General features: G+C 39.9%; 2 protein-coding genes and 1 long non-coding RNA gene across 5 annotated transcripts; 2 read left to right on the forward strand and 1 right to left on the reverse strand.

The window, feature by feature from the left end:
* Positions 1–12: 12 nt before the first annotated feature.
* Positions 13–16558, reverse strand: LOC137573824 (uncharacterized). The gene is made up of 3 exons (XR_011031925.1): positions 16429–16558; positions 16330–16356; positions 13–61 (listed from the first exon to the last, which is right to left on the reverse strand). It is a non-coding gene; the product is annotated as an uncharacterized lncRNA (long non-coding RNA).
* Positions 16559–16971: 413 nt separating this feature from the next.
* Positions 16972–21776, forward strand: Idh (isocitrate dehydrogenase [NADP] cytoplasmic). 3 transcript variants are annotated; one of them, XM_068285895.1, is made up of 3 exons: positions 19411–19959; positions 20092–20169; positions 20274–21776. In XM_068285895.1, the coding sequence occupies exons 1-3, from the start codon at positions 19858–19860 to the stop codon at positions 21522–21524; spliced, it is 1431 nt and encodes a 476-aa protein (XP_068141996.1). In that variant the 5' UTR covers positions 19411–19857; the 3' UTR covers positions 21525–21776. The 3 variants fall into 3 exon arrangements, with proteins under 3 accessions (XP_068141998.1, XP_068141996.1, XP_068141997.1); XM_068285897.1 differs by lacking the exons at positions 19411–19959; positions 20092–20169 and adding an exon at positions 16972–17151; XM_068285896.1 differs by lacking the exon at positions 20092–20169 and having other exon boundaries at positions 19413–19959.
* A 178-nt stretch (positions 21777–21954) lies between these two features.
* Positions 21955–25841, forward strand: Culd (CUB and LDLa domain). The gene is given in 7 exon segments (XM_068286212.1): positions 21955–22258; positions 22310–22634; positions 22699–23103; positions 23483–23851; positions 23918–24646; positions 24710–25173; positions 25175–25841. Coding segments are annotated over 7 exon segments (2997 nt in total). The 5' UTR covers positions 21955–22036; the 3' UTR covers positions 25658–25841.
* The last annotated feature ends 12 nt before the right edge of the window (positions 25842–25853 follow it).

Below are 25853 nucleotides of genomic sequence, written 5' to 3' on the forward strand. Positions count from 1 at the left end.
CATGTGTGTTTTAGTGTGTGTGTGTGTGTGTGTTTGTGTGTGAAGGTTTTAACCCTTTGAACTTTTGCGTAGACCAAAAGAAAAACAAAAACAAAAAAAAACGAAATAAAATTAAAATAGACCCAAAGGAAATGTGCTAAACAATATCATAAAAAGAAAAAAAAAAACAAAAGAATAGTTACCAAAAAAAGCAATAATAATAATAATAATAATAATTTTTAAGTCTTTTTTACGATTTTGCAGTTATATGCTCACGGCTGTCTCACCCTCTTTATCTCTTTTTGTCCCTAACCCCATCCCCAACTGGTTCACTCACTAGCGCGAACTCTTTCTCTCACGCCACACTTGGAATGCCATAGGAAAAACGAAAGACTTAGGCAACAAACTTGGTAATTTAACACCTAAATCCAAGTCAAGTAGTTTTTCCCCTTTTTTTTTTTTTTTTTTTTGTTTTTGTTGTATTCCTGTTCTTTGTTTATATGTATATTTTGAGTTGCTATTTTCACTTGCTACATCCCCTTCGTAAGAACACCCTACTGCCCGCATTCCCTTGTGGCTTATATTTTGTCCCATACCCTGTAAAGTACGATTAGCAATCTGCAAATCGAACAAATTAACCGATTTGCTAAGTAAAGTTTACTCTAGTTTTAAATTATCTATTTAGATTTAGATGTTACTTAGTAAAACGGCGCCAGAGCCAGGGTTCTAGAGGGTATTTTGAAGTCGTCACTGGGATCTGCTAGCGGCATTTGTGTTTCATATAATTTTGAGTTGTTTTTTTTTTTTTTTTTTTGTTCATAAAATTTCATTTTATTGCAATGTATGGAGTCCGCCGACTGACTAGCCACACAGAGGCACAGACAGCAGAAGGTCTAAGCTTGTTACCGTTAGAATTTAGCTGGGAGCATTCTATTTTTTTTTATAACTTAATAAAACTGAGAAAAAAGGAAAGAAGGGAACGAGTAGGTGAAGCAGATGACGACAACAACAACCACAACAAGAACAACAACGACAACAGCAGCAGCCAACTCAAAAGTGGCTAGTGGCCTTAAGTCTCCGTCCGTGGCTAAGGCCGAAAGTTCAATTTTTGGTTGGCCAGAGAGAGAAAGAGAGAAAACCAAAAAAAAAGAAGAAATAATCATACGTGGGTATATAATAAAAATTAGTCAAACGAAGAACTTAAAATCTTTAACTTGAACTTGCATTTAAGTGTTCTATGCTAATTTCAAATTATAGCGCCCGAAAGTCACGTTTTTTATGGTGAGAGAATGATGATTATTTGCCTTTATGTTGGGGTCAAAGGGTACATTCAGGTGGTGCTAGTGGTGGTAATGGGGTTGGTGGTGGTGGTAATGGTACCGGTGGTGTGTTTCAATTTATGGACATACACAGACAAAAAGAATAAGTTTCTGACCTAGTCTTAAGGACTGTCACCGCAAGAAGAAAAGAAAGAAGCAGAAGAGCAAGAAGAAGAACCACATGATGATGATCAAAACGATCAAGGCAAAGAAAAAGATAACACAAAAAAAAAAGGTTTTAGTTTTTCAAGTGTTGAGCTGTGTGCAAACCGCAAAGAACGCTGGGCGGGGCAAAGGCAAAGGGGGTGCTCGCTGGCTTTAGAACAGTTCAGTTCTGGGTTTTTTTTTTTTTTTTGCGGTCGCTGGGTCGTCTTAGTCGCCGTCGTCATCAATGCAAGCAACAAAACCAACTTTGTCTAGTGTCTACAGACTTCTTCTACTGATTCTTCTTCTTCTAGTAAGGCTGCTGCTGCTGTTGCTCACTGGCTTTAAAATGGAAAAAAAAGCAGCGCGATTTTTGCACCGTTATAGAACCCAATATGGCGGCAACAGCCACAAAACTTCGAATAGTTAAAAAGACAACGACAACAACAACAACAACAACGAGAGGCGGCGGTGGCGGCGAAGGAGGACACTGATGGGGAAGAGTAAAGCGAGAGATGCCATTGAGGTAGAGCCATCCAGATGCCGGGGATGCGCAAGAGGAGCGCAGAGCAGAGCAGAGATAAAGATATAGAGAGAGAAAGAAAGAGAATTGGTAAGACTAAACACACATGTGCTTGGACTGGCTTGTGACTTGGGGGGCTTGGGGCATCTGCATCTTCAAACTAGCCTTGGTCCATGGGCCAAGCCATAGGGAGGAAGGAGTGCGTCGTCGCCTTTTGCTGCTGCTGCTGCGGCTGCATCTTCTACTTGACTGCCTTTGGCCTGCCTGCCTTCCTGCCTGACTGTTGCCTGTTGCCTGGTTTCGTATGTTTGTTTGTTTGTTTGTACGTTTGTTCATTTGTTTGTTTGTTTGTTTGTTTTTCGAGTGTGTGTATTTAGAATGCGCAATGCAACAGAAATTACATACTCTTGATAGGCCGCGCCTTAGTCCAATTCTCAATCATTAAACCGACAAAAAAAAAAAAAAAAAAATTCCTTCACCTTCAAAATAAAATTTAAAAAAAAAAAAAAATCGTAATGATAACAATCAATTATCCTAAAAATTATTACTAATATTATTAATTATTAAATCATTCTTTTTGGCATTTCTATTTAGTTTATGTTTTTTCCTTTCTTATTGGTTTTACGGGCAAAATACTGTTATTTAGCTACCGTGTTTCGTTTCGTATTATAACACTCACGTCGCTCACTTTTAAAAAAATATTCAAAATTTTTCGTATAATTTTTTGGGGATTTTTTGAAAAATGTTTTTTTTCTGCTTCCTCGATATGTTTAATTTGAAATTTGAAATTTGTTTGCTGGTCCCCGTTGAGCCAACAATCTAGACACTGATGTTTTTTTTTTTCGTTTGTAGTTTAGTTTATGTGTTTTTTTTTTTTGGAAAAGGCAAGACACGAAGAAGAGGCTGAGAGGTTAGCTGAGTGCCTCGTAGCACATCCGCACGTAACGATGGTCAGCAACGAACTGAAGAGGAGCCAGCCCAACAACGGACTTAAAGAACTAAGACAAGCAGCAGCTGCAGCCGCCGCGGCAACAGCAGCTTAAAAGCTCGCGTTCAGTCGCCGTCGCTTAGAGACAAAGTCAAGGCAGCCTAAGCCAGAGTCGGAGCCGCCGCAGCAGCCTCAGCGGCAGCAGCAGCAGCAGCAGCAGCAGCTTAGCTAAAGCGAAGCTTTTGCAGACACGACAAGTGCCTGCCTTCTTCGTCTTCGTTTCGCTTTACTTAGTTGTTGTTGTTGCTTTTCTTGCACTTGCATGTGAATGCCCATCTGGCTAGCTAGCTGTGTGTGTGTGTGTGTGTTTGTGCTTTATTTGTTTCGTTAATTATGAGTGTCAGTTGGGGACACTGTGCACTTGTCTTTTTCACCTCCCCACTCCCCCGCTGCCACTTTTCTCGTTTTTCATCTGATATCTGCAACTTGAAATGCAGATTCCTTCCTATAGATACACCTACACACCCCCTCAAGGGTTAAAGGGTGTGAGAGGGTGTGGGGAGGATGTGGTGCGGAAAATTAACCGTTTCTTGGTTCTTTCTTCCGTCACTTGTGAAAATCGTGTGGCAACTGAGCAGAAATCACTTTAGGAATAAATAAGTCTTCTTCTGCCTACCTATCTACCCACCCGATCGACACCCCCCATACCCCCACAGCCACTCTACTTCATCGTTTCATCACTTGGCTCCATTTGGCAAAAGGTCCGAAAAAAAGACAACAAATTCATATGTACTTATGTATATATAAACAATGCGTTCTACACTCTAATTGAATAATGCTTTTTGGAGATGTCTGATGTTCGCATCTTCAATATATGAACTTCTGTGTCTGTATGTGTGTGTGTGTGTGTGTAGGCCTCTTTAAAATTTAAAATTATAATTTAATGGTTTTAAATTGGTCGCTTGGGGTGTAATTTTCGCATTTGAGTTCATTTTGTGAGACACAACAAAAGATGAAAAAAAAAAAACAACAACAAAAAATGAAAAAAACGACAAAAAGAATTGAAATAAAAAGTGTGTTGTGTCAGGTCTTTGATTCTTGGGAGGGTTACTCAATCTATTTATTGAACTTTAAAAAGACTTTTCAGTCTCAAAACGAAGAAGATCAATTTTTGTTCTCATTTTCTAACTAAGGATACATGTTGAGGCATTCCTTGGAAAGGCATAGCCAGGTAAGAACAGGAAAGGGCAGCTGGAGCTTGTCGCCCCTGGCTAAGCTCTTGATTCGTAGATTTAGATGGTTATAATAACAATTCGCTTAAAGAAGAACCCTCTTTTAAGAGTTTCTAAACCTTTCAAACCACCCTCGCACATTTAAGCAATCACTTAAAAAGGGTGTAGACACAATTTTTGTTGTTGTATTTTTTTGTTGATTATGGCAAGTGGGCACTTCAAAGCGCTGATCTTTTTTTACATTCTGCTTCCCCTTCTTTTAGATCTCGTTCTCTTATCTGGGCAAAGAAACCAAAAAACCAAGCAGAGAACAGAGAGCAGAAACAAAAAAATTGCTTTGATTTTGGTGAATTTTCTTAATTTGAAGATTTATTTCAACAAGCGTTTCCAACTGGCCAGCAGACTAACAGCCGACTAACAGCCACCGGAAGGGAGAGACCGACCTAAAGTTGATTGTCCTTAAGAGCCGGAGAACGAAAGAATCGTTGCTATAATTGGTGGTGATTGTGAATGATGATTTTTGGATTTTGCAAGATATTTTAGTTCTTGCTGTTGTTGTTGGCAGGGGGCAATGAAATGTGATTTCAATTTCAATGCGATTTTTGTGCGGAATAGAGGAAGCGAAACGTTGTCTAAGTTTTGCCGCCTTGTTCTTATGTTTTCTTTTTAATCTATAAAGCATAAAATTTGTGATTAAAAACCTTTACAAAATTTATGAATTCAATGTAGAAGCTGATGATGATGATGATGATGTTGATGATGGAAATGGAGGATGGGAGATACCGGAGGGTATCCGAGAGAGAAAGAATGAAAATCCATTCACAATCGCCTCAAACACAATGAAAAGCAAAAGTAAATCGAAATTGTAACAACTGTTGCAACTACTTTGTAGAGGAGAAATGGTCATCATTGCTCGGTAGCAACATCATTATCAACATTGATGATCATTTACAACAATTGAAAAATGCTTTTGCTCTGGTCTCGAGCCAACACGTGCCGGGTCTCCTCCAACTCTAACTTCAACTCCAACTCCAACTCCAATGGCCATATAGCTATTGCCATTGCCGTCACCATCGCCATCTCCATCTCCATCGCCATCTCTCGGCAACTCTCGAGTGGAGTGCGGTGTAGTAGTGTAGTGGAGTGGAGTGAAGTGGAGTGGCCGGTGTATCTGGTACCTGTCGCTACCGTTAGCTCATATCACAGAGTCAAAGTCGATGCCGGCCGCACACGCCTGCCCTGCCCTACAAACACATATGCACACGGCACGGCAAACCCAACCAAACTCCACGTTGGTTCCCCCTCACCAAAAAGCCAAAAAGCCAAAAAAAAAAAAAAAACAGTTGCCGGTGTAGATCTTAAACTTTCATTTATACAATTGTCTTCAAACTGTGCAGCAGCAGCAGCAGCTCACTCACTTTTTGTTGTTGTTGCCGTTGTGTTGTGCCTCTGTTGTGTGTGTGTGTGTATTTGGTTTTGGCTCCAAAATGAAAGTCGGAACAAAATGGATTTGCTTTTGGAATTTTTGTTGTTCGAACACAAAAAAAAAAAATTAAGAAAAAAAAAATAAATACATTTCTGTTGTGCTGCTCATTTTGGGCCACAAGCATCGTCAGGCATTTGCTTTATTGCAGTTTTCATATGCTGCTGCTGCTGTCCCAGCCCCTGCCCCAGTTACCCCTGCCTCAGTTTCTGTCTCTGCCTCTGTCGCTGCATCTGCCTCTGCCGTTGTTGCCGCCGCTGGCCGTGTGCCAAAGGAAAGGCCCACTGTCACTAACTAACTATGCCCAATATCTCGTTAAAAATCTAAATGGCCCCAAAAACCCAAAAAGACCTCTTCTCCCTACTCCCTACTCCCTCTTCCTCATGACACCACCAACACCACCACCACCACAATCAGAGACACAGGGAAGAGGGCAAGGGAGGATGAAGAGGTAGGAAAAAAAAACTTTCGCCAACTTGCAGAACATCATCGTGTTTCGTGCTTGCTTCTGTCCTTTTATACCACAACTCGAAACCCTTTTGAAAAACGTTTTCAACGGGTCATTGAACGAAGGTTTATTTTATTTTTTTTTTGTTTTAGCATAAAAACACACACATACACTCTGACACACACAAAATTAAACTGTATTTTTTCACGCAACTTCTTGTTGTTGTTCTTGGGGATGTGAGGAGATGGTTGTTTTTTTTTTTTTTTGTTTTTTTGTAAACTGGTTATTATAATTTTCGGTTTTCGCAGAATCCTCCATTTGTTGCCCCCCCCACCTCCCCCCGCCCCTCAGCAACAACCCCATTAGTTTGGCCTCATTCGGTTTGGTCAACGAAAATTTTAAGCCAAAACTCTCCTCTACACTGTTAACAAAATTTATCTCCATTCCTTTATTTAATGGCCATGTTTCAGCAATACACTGCCATGCAATTGTATAGGGATAAGATTTTCTTTATGAATTGACAACTTTTTCAACAAAAAGAAAGAAACTAACAATGACACATTAATTTTTTGGCGATCAAATAAAGTATGTCAAAAAAAAAAGAATAAAAGAAAGAAATGTTTTATTGTTAGGTGAACTTTAGGGTCTTTAGTTCTTTTTAGAGTTCAAGGACATAATGCCATTATGGCCTCAGTAATGGCTTGAACATATAGAAAAGTCAGAAAGAAAGATATGGAATTCTCATTGCAATTTATGATTAGTTTTTTATATTAAAACATATTTTGTAATGTAAATGAATTTTCATTTATGTACAAATTAAATGATTTTAAGGATAAGTCTTCTAGATAGGTATAAAGAAGCTTTGAATACGAATAAAATTCTAGGTTTCTAGCTAAGGATTTGCAAATTCTTATCTATGATAGTTTTTTGCAGTGTACCTTCTTGAGTATTTTTCTTCGTGACAAATATGAATATTTTGAGCTTATGAATACGAAAGAGATCTCAATGTCCCATACCTCCTGTAAAACCTCACCACCCCCCATCATCCCGTTTACTTATTTAGTTAAGCTAGCCCAGGCCCGGCCCATGCATTTGGCTGACTTAAAATGAGCAGTTGGAGTTAAATACGAAGGAAAGACAGAGAAAGATGATACAGGGGTGTGGTGGCTGGAGGGGAGAAGGGGAAGAGAAGCCACATCCACATCACAGAACGCGAACGCGGAAGTATTTAACGTGTTTGTTTGTCCATGCCAATTCTCTATGTACTCCAACTCGGACTCCAACTTCATTGCCTTTGCCTAACTCCAAGTTGGCCAAAGCAGCAGCAGCAGCAGGCATAAAACTAACCTGAGATGTGGATGTGGTCGGTCCAGCCAAGCATCATCTCTCCCTCTCTCTTTCTCTCTCTCTTTATCCCCATCACCACCATCTACCTCCCCGGCTCATCAACCATTCACTATTCTCTTTGGTTTCGTTTCGTTTTGGTTTTGGGTTTGGTGAAAAGTGTTTTGTATGCAAATCATTGAAATTACATATTATGGCCAGTCGTCGTCGTCGTAGCTACCGCTCTATCGTCCCAACCCCGTTCCCATCTGAGTCCAGTCCAGTAAGTAGCAGTTGGCCTCAAAGCCAGTCCCCTGACATGCACCAGAACAGCAGCAGCAGCAGCAAAGAGAAGTAAAAGCAACAACAATGAATTGCATTGAAACAGTTTGAAGTCTTCATATGGCCACAATATGTCCAAGTTTTTGGGTGGCTGCTCACCAAAAATGCCAAATGGCAATTGTAAAAATGTATTCCTAAGCTGGGACAGCTCATAAATTTATTATAAACCAACAAAAAAAAAAAACGCGAAAACTGAAAAGCATTCAACCAAATCGAGGACTAACCTTAAGGCTAAATACCAATTCAAAGTAGGCAGCAATCGATTCAAATTAATCTCATTCCCTTTACCAATCCAGCTGACTCTCAGTCTATTTTCCTTTATTAACTTGTGATGTTTTGTTTGATTAGATTGTGACAAATCTTTAGTATATGATTAGCCAATCATGATAATTAAAAGATATGTATATAAAATATGTTTTCTAAATAAATATTTAACTAGACCAAAACAATTTAAATGTATGTATATGGGTTATTTTAGAGCCTTTAATACATTTTCATTCATAAAATATAGCAGATAAACTACTTTCTTACCTTGCACCATCTCTTTCTCGCTCTTTCTCTCTGCCTCATTGAATAAATAGCAATAAATTTCCCCGCACCATCTCTTTCTCAATCCATGGATTGATCTATCCATCAACTGCATCGGCATTGGCATCGCCATCGGCATCTGCATCTGCAGCTTTTGATCACCAACTATGTTGGTATGTTTGTGTGTGCCTGTGTGTGTGTGTGCCATTTCATGGGGCGTATACGCAATTTGTAGCAAACTTTAATTAAAATGACGGGAGCCCCATTAGAAAAGTCTGCTTTTCGATGGATGAGTATTTTTATGACTTGATTTAAGCAAAATTCGAAATTGAATAGAATCGTATTGCAATTTGAAGTATTAAAGCATTGGAAAATTGGCAAGTCGCGTGCGGTTTTAGCACTTCCTTTTCAAATGGAAATCAACCAACTAGTGAAATTTTGTATGCGAAAATTATATTTTGTGGTCTCAGAATAAAGGAACAATAAGCAGAAATGAAAGCCAAGCCAAATGATACAAATATTCATATTCATTAGAGGGAAATTCTCCAACTCTTTCTCTCTCTCTTACACGCTAGATCTTTCTCTATTTGGGTCTGGGTCTAAGTCTAAGGTTAAACCTACAAGGTGGGTGGAGGGGCCTCCCTCTTCTCTTTGGCATGCATTAATTGATTTGTTTCGTAACCGAAATTAGGTAATTCCCAGAAAACGTTTAAAAAGTTTCAAATCTTCTTTCTATCCCCCCATGGAGAAAGGGAGTGGAGAGCACCGGAGAGGAGAGAGCAGAGAGATAGCAATGTAATAGGTGGGGTTGGTGGTGTGAGGGGCGATAATTTTCCTTAGTCTTGGGCATACGTGAAAGTTCATCATAAACGAAAGCAAAACGTTAACTAAACATCATGTTGTATATGAATGTATCTTTCATTGTCATTAAACAAAATGAAGCAGAACCAGAGCAGAGCAAAGAGACAGAGAGTGAGAGAGATAGAAAGAGAAAGACACACACACACTCACAGGGGATGGGGGGGGGGAACTGATAATGATGATGATCATTAAATGCCAAAAAATGCCATAGACCAGAGTCAAATTATAGCAAAAGCAAAACTAAATCCGTTCGTTTCACTCAGCATTTCTTCTCTCCCTCAGACACACACACACACACACGCACAGTCACTCAATGAGTGTGTGCGTATGTGCATATTAAAAGTGAAAACATGTTTAAAACTCATTCATTCATTCACATATTTAAGTATGAAAACGAACAGGGGGATAGAAGACGGGGTTGATAGCTTAGAGGGGCGACAGACAGTAGCAAAAAAAGAGAAGAAAAACCTTAAAACAAATTGGCATACAAATTGCGTATACGTAATTTTAATTGGTCATAATATATTTTTTTTTTTTTTTTTTTTAACCAATTCAGTTTCAGTTTCTCAGAGAGCTATAGAGCTAGTTCGCTTTATGTAAGCATTTCGTTTCATTTGTTTAACATTTCTTTTCCATTTCGTTTAAACATTTCTTTCCATTTTGGTTTTTTATCACTAACAAATTTGTTTATTATGCAAATTGAAGTTGGCATATTTAGAAGGATTAGTTGACATTTGACTGATGGCCGAATGAGTAAAAGTTTTGTATGGCCATTTGTCAGAAAGTTATGAAGAAGATTAACAAAACGAGCAGGCAAAGATGGGAAGGATAGAGGGGGGAATGGCTAATGAAGATTGACATTACCTAATGTCAATGTGAGTCCCAAAATGATTATTCTATTTTAAGACCCCCTCCATATTTAGTCCATGAATCATTTTCAACCAAATGACATTACACTGTGTGATCCACTTTGAAGCAGCTTTCTCTCAGTTAGTTAGAATTAAGGATCTTTCCAGAAAATAAAAAATGAGCATATCAATCTTTTTTTGTTTTACCAATTATCAATTAATTAATGATATATTAACCATTTTATACCTACAACTCTATAATCTTTGAATCTTCCTCCATCTCTCAAGTGAAAGTGCAACACACAAAAAAAAAAATAAATCATTTAATTACAAACAATTTCGCTATCAATTAATGAAAACACGCGCTCGAAATGAATTGAATGAATGAATGCTTATGGGTTGGGTTTAGCCCGGGGTACGAGGTACGCGGAACGAGGCACGGGTCGACTGAACTATGAATATGAATGGAAGGCAGGAAGACCGATCAAAACGGCCAAAATGCTGTGCGAAGATTAATTGCTTTAGCGTGGCCATCATTAGCACATCATTACGGTACTTCCATTACCAACAATCACCAACCCAAAACCGAATCTTAAACCCAATACATCTTCCCCAAACTCTTTCTCTTTCTGCATCTCTCCATGTCCCATTCCCTTGGCAACAACACAAATTTGTCCATGGCAAAGCAAAAATTACCTTATGTAGATGTTCAATGGGCATAGGCAATACTCTAACAAGGTGTTTATTTCGATTATTTTCTAAGGATAACAAAAAGGTAAATTGATCATAAACTATGCACATATAACTCCAACTATCTCAAATACATAATGTTCATCTGTCAATATATGTAATTTCAAGTAGACTAATCTAGAGCCAAAGCCAATCCAAGAAATGGGCGGAATTCAGATCATGATTAGAATAAGCCTAGTCGTTTGAAGGTGTGATGGTTATTGAACTAAAATTTCATTTCCAAAATTAGCATTTGAGTGAAATGAACATACCCCGTTTGTGGCAAGCAAATAAATTTCAGTTGCACCAAAATGTGCCTTGTCTATTCTCCTCCCCTTTCCTTAGTCGCACTCCCACCTCGACATAAGTAACTGTTGCTGTTGCATGACCCCGGCGCTTGGCGCTTGGCTCTTAGGCCAAAAAGATGAGCTTTCAAAATAGTTGCTAGAAGCCCGACTCCATGGCTCAAGCCGAGATAGTGGAGACTCTGGCTTAGTTCAAGTTCCCTTCTCCCCTATTCAGCAGCATCTCCTGCTCCAGCATCTTTCATCTCCGGCTTCTTGGGTTGATGCTGCTGCTTCTTCTTCTTCTAATAACCGATCTCATGCTGCGTAAGCGTTTTGGGCCCAAACTGAAACGATGAAAGTGCTGCTGCTGCTGCTGCTGCTGCTGCTCTGCCTCTGCTTCTGCCTGACATTTCTCCTTGGCATGATAGTCAAATATTGTTGGCAAAAAAAAATTGTTTCGCCCCAGCAATGCGCATAATAAAAACGAAAAGCGTGTAAAACACAACCAAAACCAAACAAAAACAACAACAAGAAAATCAATTGGAAATTTTGCTTTCAACGACAATTGAACGAGAGAGGCGGAAGATGCACACAGAGAGTCCAGAGTCAAAAGCTGGAGTCAGAGTTGGAGTTTAGAGTTTGGAGTCTCGAAGTCTTAAACTATTTGCCTGCCATCAAACTATAATTAAATTTCTTTTCTTTTGATTTTCACCCTGCAACTTACAAGTCATCCCACATATACAACCATTCCATTCCAGACCATACCACACCACACCACACACCATTCCATCCATTCATCCATCCATCTAGCCATCCATTTGCCGTGAAGGGTTTACCAAAAAACTTCACGCCTGTCATTTAGCCTCAAAAAGCAAAAGAAATAGAAGATGAAAAAAAACAAAAAAGCTAAACAAAAAAAAAAAACAGAGGCCACAGCCATGAATTTGACATTTTGCACAAATGCACAAAATAAAAAAAAAAAAAAAAAAACCTACAATAAAAATGAAAAGAAGAAAATAGAAACAAAAATATATTTTTATCCAGCGAAATTTTTTTTTTTTGTTGTTTATTATTTCTTTTCTATTTTGATAATTATGTCTGTCAAAATGACAAAAGCAAAAAAAAAAAAAAAACCAAAACCAAAAAACAACTAACAAAAAGGAAAGATTCGATATCGCTTGGCTGCCAGTTAAGTGCCATAATCTACAGTTTGTTATATTATTCGATCCATGTAATTAACCATGAAATTTAAACAGGAGCCAGTTAAGTTTGTTGATAAAGATTAATGTGTTTTTTGTTTTGTAATCTCCAACTAAGAATCTGATTAAAGATTTCATTCTATTAGCAAATTTTGTTTGTATTGTTGTTTTCTATAGTTAAGTGTAATTGCCTTTATATTTAGTTGGTCCCTTGATATTGTTGTACCTGTAATCAAGCATAACCATGTTAAATGCCAATCCAAATGTCCAACGATTTTCAGTGTGTCCTGGCCTTAAGCTATTTTCATTACCATTGCCATTTCCATTTCCATTTTCATTTTGCCGGTACCATTCTCATTTCCATTCTCAATTCCATTCTCAATCCGAATCCCATTCCCTTTTTGCTTTCAACATTTCCGCACTTCAATTACTTTCCAGTTTTGAAATTTGCATAAAACGAAACACACACACACTCACACACACACATGAGATGGATGAGGGGAGAGGGAAGGAACACCATGAATTAATATTTGGCTATAGGCCATATTTAGCTGACAAAACAATAGAGCGCACACTGAGGACCCTGACTAGAGAAGCCTGTGCCCAACAACAGGTAACAAAAAGAAGCCATGTGAAAGCCGCCTAATCATGGAGCTCTAACTGGAAGCTGGACCAATGGATATTGTGGCCATTGTGCGTGGCTGGGCTTCTGCGTTGTTCACTCTGGGCATGGGCCTCGATACATTGACCCAATATAACAGCTGGTATGCAACATATATAACAAGCAACTAGCAACAAGCAACATTGGTGGGCAACAATTGTCGTCGTCGTCGTCGTCGTTGTGGCTGCTGCTGCTGCACTTCATTAGTAAAAACGAACGCAAATGTTGGCTGGCTGGCTAACGTTGTTTGGCTTTCGTTTTTTGCGCATTTTGGAAAGCCAAGTTATATTGGCAAGGAAACGTTGACAACACCTTTCACTGGCATTTGATGGACTCGGACTCGGAATTGGCCTCGGTCTTGGGCTCTTGGACCTGCTCTCCCAACAAATTAAAAACCAATCAAATTGTATTGCCGATGCCTTATACACTCACTCACTCACTCATTCATTCATTCACTCACATTCGCCCCCCCTCTCCACTTCTGCTTTACTGTGGTCTTAACATAAATTTGCATAAACTTAAATGTAACTGTAAACATAATCAAATGACCACAGAGACTAACAAAAAAAACACACACACACACACAACAACACCAACAGCAACTCCAAAACAAGCGCTTGATAAATAACAACGATCTACTAAAACCAATTGAGGGGAAGATGAGTCTTTGAGATTTCGATTTCATGCATTCTTAAATAAAGAAAGAAGACATTTGATTTGCATGTGAAATCAGGTGGGGCAACGGGGCGGATTGAAATGCGATTAAAATATCAACTGAACTAGTTTCTACAGTTTGACGGAGTAAGGCAGAGAGAGAGAGAGATACAGAGAAGAAGATGACAAAGTAGTGGAGTACGTTGAAAGACGAAGACTAGTCAAAAGAATGCCGTTCCACTTAGATAAGACTGCAAGCATCTTAAAGCCTGTTGTATTTGTTATTGGTCTTTGATGTTTAAAAAATTGAAATGGATACTTTAATCAGATGCCCCACTAGAAAAAAGTAAGAATAAAAATGCATTAAACTAAAAATGCTCGATATAAAACATTGAGACGGCAAATAAGATCGAAATGTGCAAGCGAAGCTTTCGCCATAGACATACAATAACATACTTATATCTCAAGGATTGAAAAGTTCTTAGCAAATGTTGAGGGTCTTCAATTTAATGAAAGATTCTATTGATATGATCTTGTACCAATAGGCGGATCTTCCTTCTAACATGGTAAGTGCCTAAAGCAATGCTTTCCGCGGGAACTGCTTATTGCATACTTTTGGAAAGCAAAGCCCTAGATCCGCCTCTGATTGTAATTGACTGTACTTGTTATTCAAATGAAGCGAAAAAATTTGGACTGTACATTTTCATTATATCTGCCATTGAAATGGAAACTCACCAACTAATTGAGTGCCTGATTGACTGACTGATTGACTGACTAACTGATTGAATGACTAACCGGCAACTTCTTTAGAAATGGCGCACAAAAGAGATGAGATGCCGCTGCTGCTGCCTCACACACTATCGACTAAGCGTCTGCAACGCCAACGTCTTTCAAACCCAAACGTCTTGTTTTTTTTTTCTTTGACGAAATTGACTTTCTCCATTCCAATATAATTAATAGTAATATTTTTTTTTTTTTTTTTTAAACTGTTTTTACTCTCACACACACAAGACACGAGAATTTGGAGCTGCTGCCTCCGGAATGTGGTGAGGAGAGAGAGAGAGAGAGAGACAGGAAGTAATTTGTTATTGCAGGCGTATTAACATTAAACGAAATGAAATGAAATCTCATACAACGTGCACAGCATCCCGAAATTCCGAAATATTTGCAACGCACCACGGGGCGTATGTGTAACAAGTGAAAAGTTCAGCTTGTGTGGCATGGTAAACAAGAAGAAGAGATCACAAAATACTAATGTTTATGAGTATTTTTCTATTATTTTTCTCTTTTTTTGCCTCATTGGTTTTATGTTTTTATTGTAGTTTATGCAAATTGTTTTTAGGTCTTTCCGACCCCTCCTTCCCACCACCAAACGACCACATTCCCAATCCCATCTCTTTTTATCTCCCTATCTCGCTCTCTCAGTGTTCGGTATTCACTTTCCTAAAAGGCCAAGTTCCAACTATTTTTAGCTAATATTTTAGCATTCTGCGGCTTTTACTTTTCTTTTACCTTTCGTTTGGGCATTTTTGTTGGCAGTTGCCTCTCTGTGTGTGTGTGTGTGTTTTTTTTTTTTTTAGGGTTTTTTGTGTGAAATTAAAAGTAGTTTAGTTTGCTAGTCGCTTCTGTTTTTTTTTTTTTTTTTTTTTTTTTTTTTACATAACAAAACAGAAGAAAAAAAAAACCAATGGGACAAATATGGCAAACAAGACACGCACTAAACGGCCAACGACTACAACGTTGACTACCTAATCCAAAAACCAAGACCCCAACCCAACCCAAACCCCAGAGACCAACTTCAATGTGCATTGACGACCATTTCACGTTCATTGACTTGGTATCTTCTTCATTGTATATACATTTATATATGTATGTACATACATTTGTATATAAACTTATGTGCTGGCTAATGGTTCACGTTCCGTTCATGTCTTTAGGTTTTCGCTCTTGTCGCCACGCGTTTTACTTGAATTTCTTTATATCAGTTTTAGACTGAAAACTTGTTATAATTAGATTATATAATTCGAATTTTTTATTTTTGTATTTTTTTCCTCTTCTTCTCCGTCTTGCTGTCTGTTCAACGATTATCTAATTGTTCGAAAATGAAAGCGCAGCGGCACATGCTAAACAATTAGATTTGGACTTAGGCTCAAGATGTGTCGCTGCGTTTGATGGGCTTAACGGTCGGGTCGGTCACATCGGTGGGTCGACTGATAAGATATGTACATACATATGTATTTGCATATTAACATATTCCATTTGTTTTTTGCTTTCTGACTACTTTTGGTCATTTAAATACATACATATTTATGTCACGGGATAATTGCAAAATATTGCTTCAGTTGTTTCTTTCTTTATGACCCCACAAATTTTCACATTTCGAATGAAATTTTATTAACTATTAACTAGCAGAGCATTTAAAGATTTTAAAAATCCCATTTTAAAGAAATACTAATTACTTTAGGTCATAATACATGAAAGACTTCAAAAATTCTGTATACTTCAAGCGCCAAAAAAAAAAAACCAAAAACCCTATCAGGAGGTACCTGAATTAAAAAATATGTTTTTTTGCATAAATTTGTTCGACAATCTTCGACAAGATCGCTAAATTATTATATTGTTGGAACTATTGGAGTGTCAGCTAGATTTTCTATGTAGACAAATTATGTTAAATGCTTATATTGGACAATATCCGTCCGGATATTGATTCATAAATCGTCATGTAAAGGTCAACAAATTTATGAGAAACTTCCAAATCAAATGTTTCCCAGGTCAATAGCATGGCCGAACCTCAAATGATCTAGCTCAAAGATAACGAGCAATCAAATATAATGAACTTACCCACATCTTCACCGATTTGTATATAACCTGTAATGTTAGACATAAATAAGCATAAGCATTTCTTCGGCATTATAAATAAATCCAATAAACAGTACTTACAGTCAATTGGTTTAATTTTAATTAAAGTTCCTGTGAAGACCCGATTCAATGGACATTAGCATACTGATCCTAGGGCAGCCACAAAAGTAAACAAAGGGGAAAAGAACTCAAATTCAGAGTACAAAAAAAATAATTGTTTGTCACATTCGTCATGAATGATGGGTATGTTAGAATTTTAACACACCCACACAAATCCATCGGCGAAATAGCTAAGACACAGCTACAACAATGGCAAAGTCGCAACTCCAAAAATAGCTGGGACACAGCCCGAAAAAGCTCCAACGATCAGACGCCGAGCTTGCAACTGGAAAAACATTAAACAATTCTGCGCGCCAACCAAAACGCAAGAATTGCTTAAAAACTTGTTTAAGCTTATCCGCTATCGTGATCCCGAACCTTAAAATACTGTCACACTGTCCAGTAGTCTGTTACTTGACAGACTCATTCGTGAGCAAACAGCAACTCTGTAGAATTACTGGCTCAAATATTGGCAGCAGCAAAAATAGTGGTTTTTATACTTGTCCGGCACTCAAATAATTTGTGTTTTATTATTCGAATTTTTTAAGCTTATTTTGATAAGTTTTTTTGTCTTGATTATAGTTCGTCATTGTGAGAGCTTGGGAGTGGTTCGCTATTTTGCGGTCAGAGAACGAATAAGAAGAAAATCATAAATCTTTTTTTTTTATAAATAAAAAATTTTAAAGTTTTTCAATTTCTTTAAAGGTAAGTGAAGCAAATTGCGAAAGAATCGCCAAGCCAAAGAATCAACAAAGTTTCTATTCCTTTCATACATTTACATACATATACCCAATATACATATGAATATGTATACGAAGCCAAATGTTGTTTATATGAATAATTTGAGTTTTTTTTTTTTAATTCTTTCGCCTCCTTCTCTTTGCCTTCGTTTTATGCATTGTCGTTGAACTTTCCCCACAAACCTATACATATGCATAGACTGTGGCACCTATACATTCAAACGATATGTATCCAAACATATGCATACACATATATGTATATGTGTGTGTGTGTGTGTGGACAACAGCTTTTTATATGCAATTTATCCGGTATCCCCCTCGCATCTCTCCCGTTAACTGACTGACGTCTCTTTCTAAAAGCCGGTTTACCAGACACCGGCTGACCTGCACGAGAATGAGATAGAAATAAAAAGACAAATTCCACGTAGGCCAGCCAGGAGAGAGTCGAGACTTTGAGATTTAACACCTGACACACTGCCCCCCCGCATTCAGCATTTACTCGCTCGCTGCTCCCTTCACAAAATTTCTAATTTCAATTCATTTTCAAGGTACATATTTGTCAAAGTTTAATCGTGAACTTTAAACGTAGACAGATTGTTCAAGGAAATCTCAAGATACTACACATAGAAAACTACTGTTCGTACGTACATACATACATACATATACATATGTATTATTTTAGGGGGAGGCTCGTGTCGCAATTGTTGTAATAATTTTGCTTTTGCACGTACAAAACAATGAGAAATCTTATCAGTAGAAGTGCCTGATATTATAGTGATATATGTATGTAGCACATACATATGTAGATGGAACAAAGTCTGTCTATCTATCGTAAAGCTCTAGAAGAATACATAATTTTGACCCATTGCTCGCTTTGCTACACCCCATAGTTTTTTTGGGGACTCGTCTCCCCCCCATTCTCCTTAATCAAGGCGTGATAATAGCTTAAGCCAAACATCACGCCACTTTGCATGTTCCGTCAGACTCTTTCTCTCTTCAGCTATCCAGTCTATTTACTTTATCCCAGTCTTTTGTTGCAAGGTGAAACTTAAAACGTATAGAGAAAATAAATAATTAAGAAAGCAGTTTATCCAAATTGTTTGATTTGCAGTCAGGGATATGTGATGACTTACTAAGAAATAGATCGAAATGGAGACACAATTGTTTACATACATTTAGTATTATACAATACATTGTATTGTGTGTTGATGAATGAAAAATGATAAGATTTTGGACACACCTTTTTAATTTCGACAGAGTAATCATCTATTCAAAACGAGCCTCCTATTTGCCTAACAAGAAATGGCAAAATTATATGTATTAGGTATATATTAAAAAATGATTAGCATTAAGGAAATAGAGGAAGAAGATACTTTCTAATCTTGTCTTGACAACATATTAATAATATTTATTGAAAAAAGAATTTTGCTTTCTCATTTACCACATTTAAAAAGATATATTATGCATACATAGATTTATATTATTTTCATAATATCTACAGAAAACAAAGCCTTCAATTGTCATAGATTGTTCGTGAAACTAATAATTAAAAAAAGCAAGATACAAGTATCTGGAACTTTCCTATTTTGATTGACATGATAAGATCAAATTAATAGTCCAAAATGCCATCAATTCTAGAAGTGTTTACGTAGAGTCTAGTTCATGCCATTAACCTGAAGAGGTCTTTAAAATTATGAAATACCGAAATTGTTATACAACTTTAAGCTCCATAAGTCTCTCATTTAGCAGTTAAATTATTTTGCTTTTATTTTTTTTTTTTGTTATAGTCGTTAGAAAAGAATTTATAATGATGAAATGACTAACGAATTTTGGTGCCAGGTGCAAATTTAACTAAGCGTTTAAAACTGATTGGGAAAAAAGAAATTTAATGGCATCATCAATGCCGGCACGCGCCGTAAATAGTAAATAAATTTAAGCTATCAATTGAAGGATGATGCTAAGACCATGAACTTGTACACTAAATTAAACAGGAACTTAAGACCGAAGTGAGAGTGATTAGCGGCTAGTGGAAAAATTTGTCCCCAATACTGATAACAATAACCAACAAATCAGCTGTATGAGAGAGCGAGAGAGAGAGTAAGCTAGTGATGAGCACAACAAAAAGCGATAACGATTGCATTTTTAACACAAGCCTGTGTGTGTGTGTCATTGTTGTTGTTGATGTGCAAAAACATTTAATTAAAAGCTCCTTCTGACAGTTTGTGCACTCTCAGATGCAGCAAGTGCTCTCATCACGCGTAAACATCAGCTATTACAGTTTTTTTGGAGAGCATTTTTAATCAGTGTTTTAAGGCATTGAATCTTATCAGTATATATAGACTGTGATTACCCGGGGAGGGATTGCGCAACAAGTGCTAATTGTAACCCACTGCCGGCGGCCCTGCCAAGCAAGTGCAATCCAGCCACAGTCCCAGACAGTTATCACTAGCAACGGCTCCTACACGCTTGTGTGTGGCTTCTACAGAGTAATTTGTTTTACCGTTTTTTCTTTCTATCCCCCCACACAAACACACACAAACAGAACACAGAGAAACTGAGAATCTGTTGTTGTACTTTTCTAAAAGTGTCAACGAAACAAAATAACAACAAAATTTGTATAGTTATTAAACAAAAACAAATCGAAAGTAAAAGTTTTTAGTGTAAAAACAAAATGTTTGTAATACGCCGCACTCAAGCCATGCTCATGGCCCGTCCACAGCAATTGTTAATGCGCTCGGCGTTTGAAGCGAACTTCGCCAGCAGCACCACAGTGGTAGGTCTTCATCATGCAAAGAGTTGGGAGGGATCAAAGTTCACTTTTGCTCCACTATATTGAAAAATCTGTCAGTCTATCATTCATTCATTTAATTCCGTCGCCTTTCCTTTTCCCCGCCCATAATCCCAGGCAGCTCTTGTGCAAAACTATATCAAAATGAAGAAATCCCTTAGAAGGGTGGAAAATTCGGTTACCCAAGTCAATGAGGTGATATTCCACATCCGCCAGATCATTTTGCATAATTATCCTTACCTTTTCTCATCCTATATCGAAAGTCTTATTCAAGTTTGGTAATTTGCTCTTCCGCACAGATGGCCCAAAAGATTCGCGCTGGTCCAGTTGTGGATGTTCTCGGTGATGAGATGACCCGCATCATTTGGGATTCGATTAAGAACAAATTGATCTTGCCCTTCCTGGACATTGAGTTGCACACATACGATCTGGGTATTGAGCATCGTGACAAGACCGAGGATCAGGTGACCATCGATTGTGCCGAAGCCATTAAGAAGTACAATGTGGGCATCAAGTGTGCCACCATCACCCCGGACGAGAAGCGTGTGGAGGAATTCAACTTGAAAAAGATGTGGAAATCTCCCAACGGCACCATTCGTAACATTCTTGGAGGCACAGTGTTCCGTGAGGCCATCATTTGCAAGAATGTGCCACGTCTGGTCTCGGGTTGGCAAAAACCCATTGTGATCGGTCGTCATGCCCATGCCGATCAATACAAGGCTGTGGACTATGTTGTTCCCGGACCCGGCAAGCTCACCCTCACCTGGAAGGGTAACGATGGCCAGGTCATCGAAGAGGTGATCAATGACTTTAAGGGTGCTGGCGTTGCCCTGGGCATGTTCAACACAGATGCCTCCATTGTCGACTTCGCCCACGCCTCGTTCAAATATGCCTTGGACCGCAAATTGCCCCTGTACATGAGCACCAAGAACACGATCCTCAAGAAATACGATGGTCGTTTCAAAGACATCTTCGAGGATCTGTACAACAAGCAGTACAAGGCCCAGTATGAGGCTGCCGGCATCTGGTATGAACATCGTCTCATTGACGATATGGTCGCCTATGCCATGAAGTCTGAGGGTGGCTTCGTGTGGGCCTGCAAGAACTACGACGGTGATGTCCAATCCGATTCGGTGGCTCAGGGCTATGGCTCTTTGGGTCTGATGACCTCTGTTTTGCTGTGCCCCGATGGCAAGACTGTTGAGGCTGAGGCAGCTCACGGCACAGTGACCCGTCACTTCCGTTTCTATCAGCAGGGCAAGGAGACCTCCACTAATCCCATTGCATCGATCTTTGCCTGGACCCGTGGTCTCTTGCATCGTGCCAAGCTCGATAACAATGCCGAACTAGAGAAATTCGCCGAGACTTTGGAGCAGGTGTGCATCGATACCATTGAGGGCGGTGCCATGACCAAGGATTTGGCCATTTGCATTAAGGGCAGCATTAGTGCTGTTGAGCGCAAGGACTACCAGGAGACATTCGAGTTCATGGACACACTGGCAAAGAATCTGGAGAAGGCTCTTAGCAAGAATGCTGCCGCTGCTAAGTGACTATCCGGCGAATCCAATGCCAAGCTCTAATCCTTAATTTTACCTATATATGTGTGTGTGTGTGTGTGTGTGTGTATGTACTACAATATAAACTATATATATGTATGTGTATATGTACCATGTACCGCCACCTCCCCCCTGTAGATTTTACTCAATTGTCCTCCTCTGTATGAATTCATTGTCTCTGAGAGACGTCTCATCCGTGTGAAACAAATTTTTAAATAAAATGTATTTTTATACCGCCAAGCCAAAGCAATTGAGTGAGGTCTTTAACCTGCTGGGTCTAGCCTAACCACCCACCCATCTATCCATGCAACCACTTGCCTCCGTTCACTCATACGTAAGGCTCGTTATGCAGTCGACTTGCGGGGTTTCTTATGGCTTATTGGATTTGCCTGTTTTGCAGTCAGGTCGACAGTCTTGTGGCCACTTTTGTAAGAACAACATGTTCCGTGCTCAGCATCAGCATTGAGGACGATCAGGAAGAGTACGAGGAGCTCGAGCAACGCGCAATGTTGGCCCGTTTGGTGGGCTATGGCTATTGTCTGGCCTACATTATAGCCCTGCACAGTTGGCCCAGTGATGCGTATCCAGCCGCAGGGTCATCAACGGCCGGCAATGGCTATAGAGATCTTGATATATGCAATCATTGGAATGGTAGGCGTCACTTTCTTGAACTCGGTAGTCCGCCTGGAGAGCTGCATGCTCGTAACGTAAGCAATACGGCTTATCGGGTAAGTTGTTCTTTGTGTCTAAGAAAATGCCCTTGAATCGTTGTTTCGCAGAGCACTTCGCTGGGTGATCCTGCCGCCACTAGCGATCTTTGGTACCAATGCAATTTGGAGTTGGTCACCTGTGCCGAATGCGTGATACGTGTAACGATTACCTATGCCAATTTCTCAAAGACATGCGGCAAATCCTCTACCACAACAAGTCTGTGTCCCTGTGAGCACATACAATTCTCTGAGCCACCATATGACTCGACAATTTCGGGTCAAGAATTTTGCGGTGATGGCAAAGTCTTTCGCAGTAAAACGAGAACACTTCAGTTGAAATTCTTCTATAGAGCCACCAATTCTCATGTCTTTTCTTTGCAATATTTCTCGGAACGTAAGTCAGTATATGTATATTTTAATGATCCATAAGCTATCCCATATTTTCTAACCACTTTAAGGCAATGTGCGCATAGTGAGCGGCTCTCCCAAGCAGACCATTGTGAATGGGAAAATGGGTAAAGCCTTACCCCAGGTCATATCGACGCCATATTTTCCTATGCCCTATCCCCGGGATTATGGCATTGAGCATATTCTAACCTGCGAGGCCGAGAATTGTCAAGTGCGTTTAATTTTCACCGATTTTCAATTGGGTCTGGCCAGCACCTTGGAGATCTTTGATTCGAATGGTCAAATGTTGGACTCCTACACGGGCGAACACTTTCGTCCGCCCATTACCATAAGTAGTGGCAAATCATTGCTATTACAATTCCGTGGCAATGCGGCAACTGGCATTGGTTTCCGGGCCGAAGTCAGTTTTGTGTCATCAAAGCAATTAAAGGATGAGCGGCTAGTGCCCTACACAGGTGAGTGGAGGGTGGGGAGGGTGGACGCTATGGACGACAAGACACATGCTAAAAAGCTAGGCTAGTAGCACTTGAAGGTCTGCAGGCAATTGTCTTATTGATTTTAGTCTTTTCTAAATTTCAATGTCAATGCAAAGCAAATCAAGTGGAAATTAGGTGATACTTACAACCGGGAAAACAATCAAGAAGAGGGGTTGTAAGAAGGGGGTGGTTTTTTTTTCTTAGCCATTTATATAAGCCATAACCCAATATTTAGTGGGGTAGGGCCAAGCTTCAAGTTAAGTCAAAGGCCTTTAGAGGTCGTAACGGAACAATTCTTACATACTGATCTGATCTAGCTCAATCTGGGATTTACGTCTGATAACGTCTATATTCTTAGATTGTGGTGGCATGGTGACTGGTCCTGGTGGAGCCATCACCATGATGAATATGATTGAAAATGTCACAGATGTTCGGCTCTTTGATTGCATATGGATAATTAAACCCGGTAATAACTACATGATGATGAAGACTCACATCTCATTAAGAGTGGATGAATTTTATGGAATGGCTGCCAGATCAGAGCTAACCATACGACAGGGAACTACATCGGATGCAGTGGAAATCGAGAATATTATGTGGCCAAATAATGGACTAAGCAAGGAAACACACATAGCTCCAATTTTGGGCGGCTATTATGTACGTTTGCGTGGCGTTTTTGGCATGTCCTCCAAATTGGCCATAGTTTACAGTGTCTTCAATTATTTGAGTGAGTGAGGATGCCAATTTCTCTAGAGGAATTTGGTTTGCTATGATGATACTTTCTTTTCCGTAGATTGCTACATTGGCTCAGAGTTTTTGTGTGGGAATAATCACTGCATTTCGATCCGTTTGCATTGCGATGGCTTCGATCACTGTGGCGATGGTAGCGATGAGCCGGACTCGTGCGAGGAGGACTGGGCGCATTTGCATCACGATCGTCGTTGGTATTCACACAAGCCTAACTATTATTTTCCCAAAATGGATCAGTATCCGGATTTGAAGACAGCCACAAGCATCTTTATAATCAGTACACTTGGCATTTTTGGTGTTCTGTCCGGCTGGATGGTCATTTTATACCGCATGGGTGTGAGGGCTCGGCATCAGCGTGAATTGCAGAGCCATTTGCAGACAATTAGCGAGCTGCTCGATCGCCAGGATGAGGATCGCACCCCGGATGAACCGCCGAGCTATGAAGCTCCGCCAGATTATGAGGAAGTTATCAAAATTGGCATGCAGCAGGAGTTACGTGAGCCAAGACGCGGCCAGCGACGTGGACGACGACATCCTCCGCGAGAGCGTGATCGGGATCGTAGCTGCAGTCGTGCTCCAAGCAATTGCACCATGCAATCAATGTTGCCTTTGCAGAGCAATTGTGGTTTAGAAAGAGATTGTGATCAAGAACGTCCTAGTACCTCGGCAGCGGCCATGACGCATGCTATAGCCTCCACAGATACAACACAGGATGCTGAACAATCTCGTGATAATCTTGCGCAGCGCATGCTCTTGGCCAGCGCCATTTGTGGTAGGTCTTCTTACTCATTTCTTGTTTGGCAATGCTAATTTATCCACAGAATCTCATTTACAGGCGCTACAAGCGCGTCTCAAGCGTCAGCAGCGGTCCAGAATCCAGCCGCGTGTCAATCCGTGGGGATTTCAACGAGCCCGCCACCGTTATCCCATGGGCGTGAACTATCCCCAGCCAGTGCGCCGCAGCCAACGACGCCCAACAGTGGAGCGGATACCGGCACTGGTACTGGCACCGCCTCCGCCACCACTGGCACCGACGGTGACGGAGATTCACTCAATATATCACTCACTTTAGGCCTGCCATCGACCACAGTAGGCAGTTCGCAGTCCACTTCTGTTCAGAATCCATTATCGAATCAATTAACAACAAGCAATTGCACCGAGCACACATATTTAAAGCGCTCCTGGCTAGTTGTGCATCAGCATCCACATGGTCACAGCTGCCGGGTGCAGCGTCTGCGTCACACCTTCTCATCCCCCGAGGCATTCAGTGCCAATGAAATGCATCTACCATATCCAGATTTTTCTTAGCTACGGCACCAATTTGCCACACGAACGGAGTAGCAGTAATTTTGGTTCCGAATTGTCCCGAGATCCGTCCTCGACATTTAGTTTCGGTAGCAAGCGTGCTCGCCCAGCATCGCCAAAACCACCACCAGCAAGTGAGTCGCCCACTTTGACCGAAGGTAACTCAACACGCGAGGAATCTCTTGTGATAGCCCCCCCTCCTCCAGGCAGTTACAGCGAAAGCGAAAGTGAGGCAGAGCAGCAAGTATCTTGCTTTGGGGCCGTTGTCTCCCAGCATATGACGAAACGTCGACGCAATTCAGGCCCCGGACGAAGTCGGTCTTTCAGCAATATACATGGTGGAACAGTGCGGAGATCTAGAAATCGACGTGCCATGCAACGCAGCTCATCAGCAGATCTATTAATGGATCATGCCACCATGGCCAGATCAACTCCACAAAAAAGTAGCGAAGCCATGCAACGTTTGTTCTTTATCTAGTCTGGAGTGGGAGGCGTAGCAAGAGAGTAGGAGGATATTAAATGGGAACGATAGTATTATATCTAAAGTGATTCTTGGACGGAATCTGGTCGTTAGCTTGTATTATACATATATCACTTGTTATAATTTATAAACCAAAACAATAAAAATAAAAATTAAAAAAACAACACTTATTACCCAGAGAGAGAGAGAGAAA

Source organism: Drosophila tropicalis, unplaced genomic scaffold, assembly GCF_018151085.1.
Source record: "Drosophila tropicalis isolate 14030-0801.00 unplaced genomic scaffold, ASM1815108v1 contig_443, whole genome shotgun sequence".
NCBI classification, from domain to species: domain Eukaryota; kingdom Metazoa; phylum Arthropoda; class Insecta; order Diptera; family Drosophilidae; genus Drosophila; species Drosophila tropicalis.

What these genes read in the sequence shown, in the direction of transcription:
- Idh (XM_068285895.1), top strand. Translation starts at nt 19,858, where the DNA reads ATGTTTGTAATACGCCGCACTCAAGCCATGCTCATGGCCCGTCCACAG. An exon ending in TCGCCAGCAGCACCACAGTG is followed by an intron (nt 19,960 to 20,091) that starts GTAGGTCTTCAT and finishes CCATAATCCCAG; the next exon opens with GCAGCTCTTGTGCAAAACTA. An exon ending in CGGTTACCCAAGTCAATGAG is followed by an intron (nt 20,170 to 20,273) that starts GTGATATTCCAC and finishes TCTTCCGCACAG; the next exon opens with ATGGCCCAAAAGATTCGCGC.